At 41.9% G+C, this 13,534-nt stretch overlaps 1 protein-coding gene across 4 annotated transcripts in view; it reads right to left on the bottom strand.

Moving 5' to 3' along the window:
* Positions 1-13,534, bottom strand: part of prkag2a (protein kinase, AMP-activated, gamma 2 non-catalytic subunit a) — a 115,808-nt gene that overhangs the window by 29,459 nt on the left and 72,815 nt on the right. For 2 of the 4 annotated variants that reach the window (XM_020508874.2, XM_020508875.2), the window contains 2 exons: positions 6,031-6,082; positions 893-1,002 (listed from right to left, as the gene is read on the bottom strand). In XM_020508874.2, coding sequence (XP_020364463.1) covers positions 893-1,002; positions 6,031-6,082 — 162 coding nt within the window. Of the gene's footprint in view, positions 1-892; positions 1,003-6,030; positions 6,083-7,315; positions 7,474-13,534 lie in introns of those variants that run through there. The other 2 variants (XM_020508876.2, XM_020508877.2) reach the window with 2 other exon arrangements.

Genomic DNA, 13,534 nt, shown 5'->3' with positions numbered 1-13,534 from the left:
TCACTGACATGTCAGCTGGTCCTTTTGTGGCAGGGCTGAAATGCAGTGAAAATGTTTTTGGGGATTAAGTTAATTTGCGTGGAAAATAGAGACTGTGCAATTCATCTGATCACTCTTCATAACAATCTGGAGTATATGCAAGTTGTCATACAAACTGAGGCAGCAGACTGAAAATGTATATTTGTGTCATTCTCAAAACCTTTGGCCACGACTGTAGCTGTTTTATTAAAGCCTTTAACGGCTGCAGTTGGGTGATGAATTTTTAAATAATGTTTATTTGGTGTAGACTGAAGTGTTGCATGTCCCGTGGCAGGATGAGACCCCTGAGAGACATGGTGGATCAGAGAGAACCCTCTTCCCCAGATTAAAATGTAGAGCTTTTTAAAATCGAGACAAGGTCACACAAAAGCATTTTTTTCTAACGACAGGACAGTAGGATGGGGTTACTATGGGTTTTAAAGTGTTACAAGCTTCAAGAGATCTGAAATAAACGTTTAAAAATAGAGGATATCATAGTCTATTCTGGCTAGAGTAGTCAGTCTCCGGCTTATGTTTAATATTTTAAAAAATGTTTAAGTATCCAGCTAATATTTGCGCTGCAGTTAAATACTGCATAGAGACATGTGTATAACTTTCAAACCAAGGCCATAAGAGTTTACCTGTTTAACAAAGCAGATCAATTAGTAACCAGACATAGGTATCATGGCTAAAGCCAAAACGCAATTGTGTTTGAAGTTACTGCAGTCGATAAAACAACAAACGCATACGTTTCCTACTGACCACTTGTGTAGATGGAACATTATGTCAGTAAGGACTACAGCACAATGTTGCGTGACTTCTTGTGTCAGACGTCTTTATACAGTATGAGATGTTTAATAGACGGAGCACTTACTTGCAGAGTAGTGTCAAAAACAACGAGCTTGGAGCTGGTAGGAACAATGTCGTAGCACTTGTGTGACTTCATAAAGCGCATGTAGATATCCCTTTCGGATTCTTCAACAGCTGAAAGTAAAGCAGATATTATACTTTCTTACGGGAAAATATAAAAAAAATATCCAAAACAGGAGTAGTCATACAACAATTTGTGCTTTGACCAGTAATGAGAAGGTAAAAGGGGTTCACCGAGTCATGATTTACCCTATGCACACAAAATATATATAAACGCAACATGTAAAGTGTTGGTCCCATGAAAAGCAAGCTGAAATAAGACCCCAGAAGTGTCTCGTAAGCTTTGTGCTTATTTCTCTAAATATATTGTGCACAAAATGTGTTTACATCCATGTTAGTGAGCATTTCTCCTTTGCCAAGATAATCCATCCACCTGACAGGTGTGGCATACCAAGAAGCTGATTAAACAGCATCATCATTACACAGGTGCACCTTGTGCTGGGGACAATAAAATGCCACTAAAATGTGCAGCTGTGTCACACAACGCCACAGATGTCTCAAGTTGAGGGAGCGTGCAATTGGCATGCTGACTGCAGGAATGTCCACCAAGGTTGCTGTCCACCCGGCCTCACAACCGCAGACCACGTGTAACCACACCAGCCCAGGACCTCCACAGTCGGCTTCTTCACCTGCAGGATCGTCTGAGACCAGCCTACCAGACAGATGATGAAACATAATTATTTCTGTCTGTAATAAAGCCCTTTCATGGGAAAAAACAAAAACAAATTCTGATTGGCTGGGCCTTGCTCCCCCAGTGGATGGGCCAGCCCTCCAGGCCCACCCATGGCTGCGCCCTTGCACAGTCATGTGGAATCCATAGATTAGGGCCAAATGAATTTATTTCAAGGACTTGAATTTAAAAAGGTATATTCAATTAACTAAGAAAGCTGGTGTCTCAAACGCTGACTCCTCAAACGCAATCTCTGCTAATTCTCACTGTAAAAATACACTAAAAACAGCCTTTTGTTAAGCCCTCAAGACAAGAGCAGTCATTTCTTCTGTGGTTGGATGGAGCAACGATGCTCCCCACACCAAAATATCTCTGTAATGAGTCGAGACTATTTGGCCTACATCGTCTGGACTTTGCCAGACATTCTGCCTGTGATTTGTACCGACGCTGCCATCTTACTGCGCTGTCTGTACACCTGCGTCTGCTGCAACTCCCGGTCTGTGAATCGGGTAAGTGCATACAAATGACAGCTCCACTCCCATGGCTTTAGCCCCATCAGTTCCAATGACTGAGGGCTGTGTCGACACCTTAGCCAATAGTCAAAGCCCAGGTATATACAGTTGAAGTCGGAAGTTTACATACACCTAAAAACTCTAGCAGCTCTAGCGTTTAGATCGATGTTGATGTTGCCTGTAATCCATGGCTTCTGGTTGGGATATGTACAGTTGAAGTCAGAGGTTTACATACAACTACGCCAAATACATTTAAACTCAGTTTCACAATTCCCTACATTTAAATCCTAGTAAAAATTCCATCTTAGGTCAATTAAGATCACCACTTTATTTTAAGAATGTGAAATGTCCGAATAATACTAGCGAGAATGATTAATTGCAGCTTTTATTTGTTTCATCACATTCCCAGTGGGTCAGAAGGTTATATACACTCAAATAGTATTCTGTTACATTGCCTTTAAATTGTTTAACTTGTTGGGCAGCCTTCCACAAGCTTCCCACAATAAGTTGGATGAATTTTGGCCCATTCCTCCTGACAGAGCTGGTGTAACAGAGTCAGGTTTGTAGGCCTTGCTCGCACACGCTTTGTTCTGCCTACAGATTCTGTAGGATTGAGGTCAGGTCTTTGTGATGGCCACTCCAATACCTTGACATTGTTGTCCTTAATCAATTTTGACACAACTTTGGAAGTATGCTTGTGGTCATCGGCTATTTGGAAGACCCATTTATGCTTTAGCAGTCAGGAAGCTTTAACTTCCTGACTAATGTCTTGAGATGTTGCTTCAATAAAGACAATTTTCCTCCCTCATGATGCCATCTATTTTGTGAAGTGCACCAGTCCCTCCTGCAGCAAAGCAACCCCACAACATGACGCTGCCACCCCCATGCTTCACGGTTGGGATGGTATTCTTCGGCTTGCAAGCCTCCCCTTTTTCCTCCAAACATAACGATGGTCTTATTGGCCAAACAGTTCCATTTTTGTTTCATTAGACCAGAGGGCATTTCTCCAAAAAAGCACAATCTTTGTTCCCATGTGCAGTTGCAAACAGTCTGGCTTTTTATGCAGGTTTTGGAGCAGTGGATTCTTCCTTGCTGAGCGGCCTTTCAGGTTATGGTGATAGGACTCGTTTTCCTGTGGACATAGATACTTTTGTTCCCGTCTCCTCCAGCATCTTCACAAGGTCCTTTGCTGTTGTTCTGCGATTGATTTGCACTTTTCACACCAAAGTACTTTAATCTCTAGGCGTCTCCTTCCTGAGCTGTATGACGGCTTCATGGTCCAATGGTGTTTATACTTGCGTACTATTGTTAGTACAGATGAATGTGGTACCTTCAGGCTTTTGGAAATTGCTCCCAAGGATGAAACAGACTTGTGGTCTTGCTGATTTCTTTTGATTTTCCCATGATGTCAAGCAAAGAGGCACTGAGTTTGAAGGTAGGCTTTGAAATATAAATGGCTGCTGCCCAAAGCCATTGCCTCACAATCACACACACCGAATAAGCGGCCCAAACAATCTCCCAGTAAAACTGCTCTGAGCATTTAGATTTACCACTGAGCACAGGAATGACACTCCAGCCATCAGCCATTTTGAAGAGCCTCAATGATTAATATTTGACCAATGTGGAAAGAAGGTAGTAGTAGTCTGCCTATTATCCCACATAGCCAATCATCCAGTAGGATAATATTTGTGGCTTAATTTATAAAACACGGGGAGGAAAAACACATACAGTATAAATAGGACTGAGAGAGACGTCTGATGTTGATCCATTTATGGAGTCAGATATCAAGTCTATTAAGAACTTGGCATGTTTATTTTGCAGATGTCACTGTAAAAGATTAAAACTCTGGCCACATATCTACAGAAACGTGATATACTTTGTCATTGTTCTCAAGTTTATCAACCTCTTTCTGATGTACGTATTCTTTTCAGAAATGTATATTTAGTATGAAATTTAGTTCTACTAAGGCAATCATCCACTAAACAGCACCTCTATGAATGGGCCCAGCAAGCAGAACTTTCATCCAATAATTTCCTATATCGCAACCTGTCAACTCAACACCCCCCTCCCCCCACACACCATGATCTGTGAAGCAAGCAGCATGTTTACTGACTGCGCTGCGTGTACGATGCATGCTGTGCAATGTGACGCAACACAGAATGAGAGCTGCTGGCACAGGAAAAACCCTCAGCGCTGACGTATCCGGATCACATAGAACTCTACACAGGGCACCCTGTATGAAGACAACCACGTCAATGAACATGATCCTGCATAATGTAAGCCAGGCTATTCTAAGCACTCCTCCAGAGTCCATGAAGGCAAATCGTGAAAAATCCATGGATTGTTCTTAGTTCAGAACAGTTGCAGATAGAGACGTGAAGTATAGAACGAGCATGACTCGCCATCCAGTGGACAAATGAGGAAACACTGGTCTTTGCATGCTGCAGCGCTCTATGTGAGATTGCTGCCAAGCTGAACATCACATTGTGGCTGGAGGCAGCCAACAGATTAGCAGGGACGACAGCGAACTAGGCCCCACCCACCCACCACGGACGGAATCCCCTTCATGATCACAATGACGTCCCTGCCCATCCAGTAAAGCTTCTATACATGGATATAACGATGGGCTACATAGCTGGTATACAGCTCGGGTTCCAACTTTGATATATTCACAATGCAGCACATGTAGCCTATGCATGCACAAAAAAAATGGGTTAACATTATATGGTTTTAATATTAGGCTACACCACAAGAATAAAATATGATCCATGGGCTGCCGGAAAATTAATTGACCACTAAATGCGTAGATGACATGACTTAAAGGCATCATGTAGGCCTACTTTTAAAGTGATTGGAAGATTCAATCATCAATGGGCTAAACTTGAATAGGTAAACTATAGTATAGTTTAGGGCTAATTATATAGAAATCATCAAATCTACACTGAACAAAAAACATAACGCAAAAACATACAACAATATGAAAGATTTTACTGAGTCACAAGGAGGATAAATAAATAAGGCCCTAATCTATGTATTGCACATAACTGAATGCAGATACCTGTGGAATGTTGTCTCACTCCTTTTCAATGGCTGTGCGAAGTTGCTGGATATTGGCGGGAACTGAAACACGCTGTTGAACACTTCGATCCAGAGCATCCCAAACATGCTCATTGGGTGACATGTCTGTGAGTATGCAGGCCATGGAAATAAATGGGACATTTTCAGCTTCCAGGAATTGTCTACAGAACCTTGCGAAAAAGGGGCCATGCATTATTATGCTGAACCATGAGGTGATGGTGGTGGATGAATGGCAAACGATAATGGGTCTCAGGATCTCGTCACGGTATCTCTGTGCGTTCAAATTGCCATTGATAAAAGGCAATTGCGTTTCTTGTCCGTATTTTATGCCTGCCCACACCATAACCCCACCGCTCACACACACACACACACAGGTGGTCTGCAGTTATGAGGCCGGTTGGATATACTGCCAAATTCTCTAAAACAACATTGGAGGCACCTTATGGTGAAGAAATTAAACATTAAATGATCTGGCAACAGCTCTGGTGGACAGCAGTCAACATGCCAATTGCATGCTCCCTCAACTTGAGACATCTGTGGCATTGTGTTTGACAAAACTGTACATTTGAGTGGCCTTTTATTGTAAAATTTGTTCACAATTTGAGATCAACTTTTTGTGCGTTTGGAAAATGTATAGGATAGTTTATTTCAGCTCATGAAACATGGGAGCAACACTTTACATGTTGCGTGAATATTTTTGTTCAGTATATCATACATCATTCTGATAACTATTTGGCCGATGCATTACCTTGTCAGCTGGCAAAAGGTTATGAATGGATTTGCACGTCTACTAGTTAAAAAACACAGTTCCAAAGAGCTTACCTTCATCTTCTAGCTCAAGTTTCTTCAGCATGTTTTCAACTAAACTGTCGACCTGTAGACAAGAAGTAAAGGATAGTCAATTAGCTGCTCCTAAAATGTAGCCTTCCCACGTTGCAACTAGACTTCCCAACTGCTACTGATTTGACAGTCGCTGGGTGTGAGAAACTCCCCTCTTGTGCAGTGGGGTGCCAACACGAAAACACAGTCCAAACGTTTATCGCATAAAAGGCTCCTGTGATTTTCCTAAAGCGTGTATTTCCTTTCTTGCTCTGTGTTGGTAAAAATATTAGCATAGCCGTATTTTACTAAACTACACCGCATTCTCAGGTAGCCTACATCCAGTACTTTAGTCCTGAGCCCGAGACGTAAAATATGAGAGGAAAATACCAATCCCCTATTCAGGTAAAAGTGGAACATTCCAATTTGCTGCAATTGCAGTGAACGACACGTTTGTTCCGGTTTGCGCTTACGCTTCTACACAGTGTGCTCGCCAGCGACATTTTAGAGAACTTTAAATTAATGGATGTTCTAAATGAGCTCCACATTTGTGTTTGGGGGATGAAAGATGTTGTAAAGCTCTGTAAACCGCGTCACCCCGGTACTCCAAAAAGCCTCTTGAGTGTATCCATCAAATCCAAACTGCCTAATTGGAGAGACAAGCTACACTGTACGTACACGCACACTACAAAATAATGCTAAATATGTTTCCGGGGGTTATCAGTTTAACAATGATATACTCTGCATTTTAGTGATGCGTAGGCTACACTATAAAGTGTATTGATTTAAATGCTCTGAAGGATCATTAATGGTTAATCTTGTCACGTGCTGAACATTTATTTTGCCACTGCAATTGGTTCACAATCAGTCATTGTATTACCCATAATATTTCTTTATTTTTTTAAAAGACATTTGCTGACACTAGATGTTGCTTAGCGGCGCAAAGTCATAAGTGTCCTGACTTCTCAGGTAGCGATTGATGATTATAATGATGACGACTAGGCTGTATATGGGCCCATGTGATGAATCCGAAGCAACTGTGATCCACAATTAGGACACTCAATTGTACTAGTTTACATGGCATGCCCATATGTCTCCAGAAATACCACCATAGTGCGTTGTAATGTGTAGCCTAGCTTTAAAAAAGGGTTTTAAAAAGTTAGAAAACTGCATACTAAATGGATGAATTTGCAGTGTTGAGTACTGCCAACCAGGGCAAAATAACCATCAGTTACTATACAGACATTCAGAACTCTTTGTATATGCTAAAAACTACAGCTTTGCATACCTTCATGTGTTCTTACATCTATATGTGATCAAATGCAGAAGCTGGAAGAGCCACACCTCTTAAATGTCTTGCATGATTTACACAGAGGACGAGGTAGGGATTTGTGTCTGCAAGTAAACATGCCTGGCTGAAGTCATACACGCAGTGGATCCTTTCATGTGTGGCTCTGTGAAACCCTTGTAAAAACACAGGACTACACACAATCATTGCCCTCACCTGAAGCATACCCAACAGAGGGCATTGTGGGAAGTACAACCTTATGGCTTCACAGGTGTTCAATGGGTCAAGTTCATTATCTCCAAATGGGAACAAACTTTTTCAAACACAATCTAAGCTCATTGCACACTATTCATGTTAGAGGGACAAAAAAATGCTTCAAAATATTAATTTTAGTGCTCCAAAACGATTTATCCTATGAACATGAACAGCCCTTGGTCTGCAGCTATCATAGGAAGCTGAAAAGCGCTAGGCGAGAGTGGATGTATGACTGAACAATTATACATTAGAGGGCCAGTCAATTCTGATTAGTCTGGTGGGTTTTGGCAGAGGTGCAGTAGGTGGCATGCAGAAATGTGCAGAACATCTGGGTTGGAGGAGAGGGGGGGGGTTAGGCCATCATAACCAAATTCCTCTGGGATGACTCATTGGGCGTGGCAGACAAACAGAAGCTCTGGTGAGCAAAACAAACTGCCCCAACTTCACCAGAACTCATTGGAGAACAAACCATGAGAACTGTTTTAGAGGAAAACAAATGACCTAAAACATTTAACACCATAAGAAGTCAAACTTTGATGTGAATATTTAGTAAGAGCTGGGTTTAATTCACTGTAACTGCTTTTGAAACGTTTGGTTATGTCTATCAGAACAAATTATGTCTCTTGTAGTTATAAAATAACCTCACACTCAACGTCAACAAAACTAAGGAGATGATTGTGGACTTCAGGAAACAGCAGAGGGAACACCCCCCTATCCACATCGATGGAACAGTAGTGGAGAGGGTAGTAAGTTTTAAGTTCCTCGGCGTACACATCACAGACAAACTGAATTGGTCCACCCACACAGACAGCATCGTGAAGAAGGTGCAGCAGCGCCTCTTCAACCTCAGGAGGCTGAAGAAATTCGGCTTGTCACCAAAAGCACTCACAAACTTCTACAGATGCACAATCGAGAGCATCCTGTCGGGCTGTATCACCGCCTGGTACGGCAACTGCTCCGCCCACAATCGTAAGGCTCTCCAGAGGGTAGTGAGGTCTGCACAACGCATCACCGGGGGCAAACTACCTGCCCTCCAGGACACCTACACCACCCGATGTCACAGGAAGGCCATAAAGATCATCAAGGACAGCAACCACCCGAGCCACTGCCTGTTCACCCCGCTATCATCCAGAAGGCAAGGTCAGTACAGGTGCATCAAAGCTGGGACCAAGAGACTGAAAAACAGCTTCTATCTCAAGGCCATCAGACTGTTAAACAGCCACCACTAACATTGAGTGGCTGCTGCCAACACACTGACTCAACTCCAGCCACTTTAATAATGGAAATTTATGTAAAATATATCACTAGCCACTTTAAACAATGCTACCTAATATAATGTTTACATACCCTACATTATTCATCTCATATGTATACGTATATACTGTACTCTATATCATCTACTGCATCCTTATGTAATACATGTATCACTAGCCACTTTAACTATGCCACTTTGTTTACATACTCTTCTCATATGTATATACTGCACTCAATACCATCCACTGTATCTTGCCTATGCCGCTCTGTACCATCACTCATTCATATATCTTTATGTACATATTCTTTATCCCCTTACACTTGTGTCTATAAGGTAGTAGTTTTGGAATTGTTAGCTAGATTACTTGTTGGTTATTACTGCATTGTCGGAACTAGAAGCACAAGCATTTCGCTACACTCGCACTAACATCTGCTAACCATGTGTATGTGACAAATAACATTTGATTTGATTTGATTTGATTTTTTAACAGCTCAGAGTAAAGGTGTGGATGTGGAGCACGAGTCATTTACTTGTACTCATCTCCAGTGTTTCACCCAAATCAAACGATATGTGGAAATGATTGAAAACATTTCACATTGTTTACATTTTTCACATTCTTGTTTAATTTCAAGGCAAAGCTGAACGGAGTGTCTTCCCGTTTACAAATTAATCTACCAAGGAGGCCATTTTGATGCAGTGATTCATTAAATTGTATGCAGATGACAACACATTCTTCAGACTCACACTTCACGATGTAGAATGTGCCATGATCAATCAACACTTTGGTGCTGGACCTGTCGGTGTAATATAAAAACAGTGAAGTGTGGAATGCGGAAAGTTTTCTATAGGAGGAGAGAAAGATAGAGATGAGACTTTTGAGATATCTCTAGAAGGTGTTGAGCATTGTGGTTGTCATCTAGTCTCTCTAGCCTGGTCCCAGATCTGTTTGAGCCATCTTGCCAACTGCCATTGTCATTGCCACGGCAAACAGCATGACAATGACCATAGAAGTTTGCAAGATAGTACAAACTGATCTGGGAGCAGGCTAGTGTCTCTCCACTGGCTATGTAAAACCGGTGAATCACTTGGCAGAGATAGAGGGACACCAAACCCTTGTCAGGATTTCTGAGAGGCAATTTCACGGGGACAAAACAATTTAATTCAAGTTAAATAACCAATTAAAACTGCTGGAGGATGAACAAAATGCTCTTTGTACCTTACTGAGCCTCAGCTTTCTATGGAGTCACGCCCGCACACAACTCCAGTGCTTAGCCTAACTGTACAAAGCACAAACGACTTCACTACACAGTCCAGAATAAACATTTCTGAAGTCATATTGTACAGCTGTAGCAAGTTTTAACCCTATATGGGCGCCATCATACAACAAGCACTCTGCGCTCAGAAACCAATGTCTGTCTGTCTGTGTGCCTGTGTGTGTAAATTGGGGGAAACTGAGATGATAAACTTGTCATGAAACTGAGACCACAGTCTTCAGCCCTCTGAGGAGTGATGTTGGCTTGCCATCAAAGTCTGCTGAGTAAAGCCAAAAAACCCTGCAGAGATGGCCTATGCGGGAGACGAAAAGTCCATTTTGCCCTTGGACATTCTGACTTTCTCAAGGGACCAAACGTGAAAACAGCACATTTGAAAGAGAGAGAGGGGTGAGTGAATAAATAAATGAGAGTGAGAGAAAGACAGCAGCACAAATCAGATTAGTACTATTGAGCAGAGTTTAACCCCCTTAAACTGAACTCTGGACCTCTAAGCCAGTTCCACTGCATTTTTCATTGCTCCCCTCTAATCAGGGATTGATTTAAACCAGGGACACATGGTGTGTCCAATTAATTATCAGGTAGAACAGAAAACCAGCAGGCTCCGGACCTCGTAGGGTAAGAGTTGAGTACCCCTGGTTTAACCTGTCTTAACCTAGCTATGGACTAGACTGTATGTATAATATACCCCCTGCTTTCAGTTCCTTAGGGGGTTGCCCAAACCATTCTGAATACAATTCAGCATCTTCCTGCCACTATAGAAGCTAACAGGTTTCCATTGACAGTTTTTCAAATTCCAAGGCAACTCTAGGTTGAAAGAATTTGACCTGCATATTTGACCCAGGTCTTGCCACTATACTGCATTCACAGATGGGATGCACAATAAGGCGGCAGCTAGTCTTCCTGTCTGACACAGAACAAAAAATGCATTACTGACTAAAATACTTTACAATTTACATTTAAAAACATTATTTTATACATTCTAGAATAATAGAGAAGACGTCAAAAATATGGAATCATGAGGTAAACAAAAAAGTGATGAATCAAAATATATTTTAGATTTCAGATTCTTCAAAGTTGTTGACAGCTTTGCACACTCTTTACATTCTCTCAACCAGCTTCAACTGGAATGCTTTTCCAACAGTCTTGGGGGAGTTCCCACATATGCTGAGCACTTGTTGGCTGCTTTTCATTCACTCTTCACTCACTCATTCACTCACAAATTATAGTCCCACTAAGTGCAAACCAGATGGGATGGCGTATCACTGCAGAATACTGTGGTAGCCATGCTGGTTTAAGTCTGCCTTGAATTCAAAATAAATCACTGACAGTGTCACCAGCTCCACCCCCACACCATCACATCTCTTCCTCCATGCTTCACGGTGGGAACCACACATGGGGAGATCCTCGGTTCACCTACTCTGCGTCTCACAAAGGCAAGGTGGTTGGAACCAAAAATCTCCAATTTGGTCTCATCAGACCAAATGACAGATTTCCACTAGTCTAATGTCCATTGCTCGTGTTTCTTGGCCCAAACAAGTCTCTTCTTCTTATTGGTGTCCTTTAGTAGTGGTTTCTTTGCAGCAATTCGACCATGGAGGCCTAATTCGGGTAGTCTCCTCTGAACAGTTCATGTTGAGATGTGTCTGTTACTTGAACTCTGAAGCATTTATTTGTGCTGCAATTTCTGGTATCCTCAGTCAGGTAACTGAGGATAATGAACTTGTCCTCTGCAGCAGAGGCAACTCTGGGTCTTCCTTTCCTGTGGTTGTCCTCATGAGAGCCAATTTCATCATAGCGCTCGATGGTTTTTGCGACTGCACTTGAGGAAACCGTCAAAGTTCTTGAAGTTTTCTGGACTAACTGACCTTCATGTCTTAAAGTAATGATGGACTGTTTTTTCTCTTTGCTTATTTGAGCTGTCCTTGCCATAATATGGACTTGGTCTTTTACCAAATAGGGCTATCTTCTGTATACCACCGCTACCTTGTCACAACACAACTGATTGTCTCAAACACACTAAGAAGGAAAGAAATTCCACAAATTAACTTAATGCACATCTGTTAATTGAAATGCATTCCAGGTGAGAGAATGCCAAGAGTGTGCAAAAGCTGTCAAGGCAAAGGGTGGCTACTTTGAAGAATCTCAAATATATTTTGATTTGTTTACATGATTCCATATGTGTTATTTCATAATTTTGAAATCTTCACTATTCTACAATATAGAAAATAGTAAAAAATAAAGAAAAACTCTGGAATGTGTAGGTGTGTCCAAACTTGACTGGTACAATATATACAAAATAAAATGTACACACAAAAAAATAATGACTAAATAATTGGTGTGTGTGTGTGCGCACCTCTATCAGTTAGTTACACATACAGTGCATTCATAAACTTTTCAGACATTTTGACTTTTTCCACATTTTGTTACGTTACTCATTTCAATATTGATTAAAATGTTTATTTTTTCACATCTACACAAAATACCATAATCACAAAGTAAAAGCAGGTTTTTAGAAATGTATGCAAATATACTTTTAAATCACATAAGTATTCAGACCCTTTACTCAGTACTTTGTTGAATCAACTTTGGGCGATTACAGCCTTGATTCTTCTTGGGTATGAAGCTACAAGCTTGGCACACCTGTATTTTCTCCCATTCTTCTCTGCAGGTCCTCTCAAGCTTTTTCAGGTTGAATGGGGAGCGTCGCTGCACAGCTATTTTCAGGTCTCTCCAGAGATGTTTGATCAGGTTCAAGTCGGGGCTCTGGCTGGACCACTCAAGGACATTCAGAGACATGCCCCAAAGCTACTGTGTTGTCTTGGCCGTGTGCTTAGGGTTGTTGTCCTGTTGGATGGTGAACCTTCGCTCTAGTCTGAGGTCCTGAGAAGGTTTTCATCAAGGAACTCTCTGTACTTTGCTCTGTTCATCTTTCGCTCAATCCTGACTCGTCTCCCCGTCCCTGCCGCTGAAAAACATCCCCACAGCATGATGCTGCCACCACCATGCTTCACCGTAGGGATATTGCCTAGTTTCCTCCAGATGTGACGCTTGGCATTCAGGCCGAGGAGTTCAATCTTGGTTTCATCAGACTAGAGAATCTTGTTTCTCATGGTTGGAGAGTCCTTTGGGTGCCTTTTGGCAAACTCCAAGTGGGCTGTCATGTGCCTTTTACTGAGGAGTGGCTTCCATCTGGCCACTCCACCCTAAAGGCCTGATTGGTGGAGTGTTGCAGGGATGGTTGTCCTTCTGGGATGTTCTTCTTGGGGACCTTCAATCCGGAATTATTTTATCGTACCCTTCCCCTTTGCCTCGAAACAATCCTGTCTCGGAGCTCTACAGACAATTCCTTCGACCTCATGGCTTGGTTTTTGCTCTGACATGCACTGTCAGATCTGCGGGACCTTATATAGACAGGTGCCTTTCCAAATCATGTCC

The sequence above is a fragment of the Oncorhynchus kisutch genome, linkage group LG18, assembly GCF_002021735.2.
Source record: "Oncorhynchus kisutch isolate 150728-3 linkage group LG18, Okis_V2, whole genome shotgun sequence".
Taxonomy (NCBI): Eukaryota; Metazoa; Chordata; class Actinopteri; order Salmoniformes; family Salmonidae; genus Oncorhynchus; species Oncorhynchus kisutch.
This window is presented reverse-complemented; position numbering and strand designations above follow the sequence as displayed.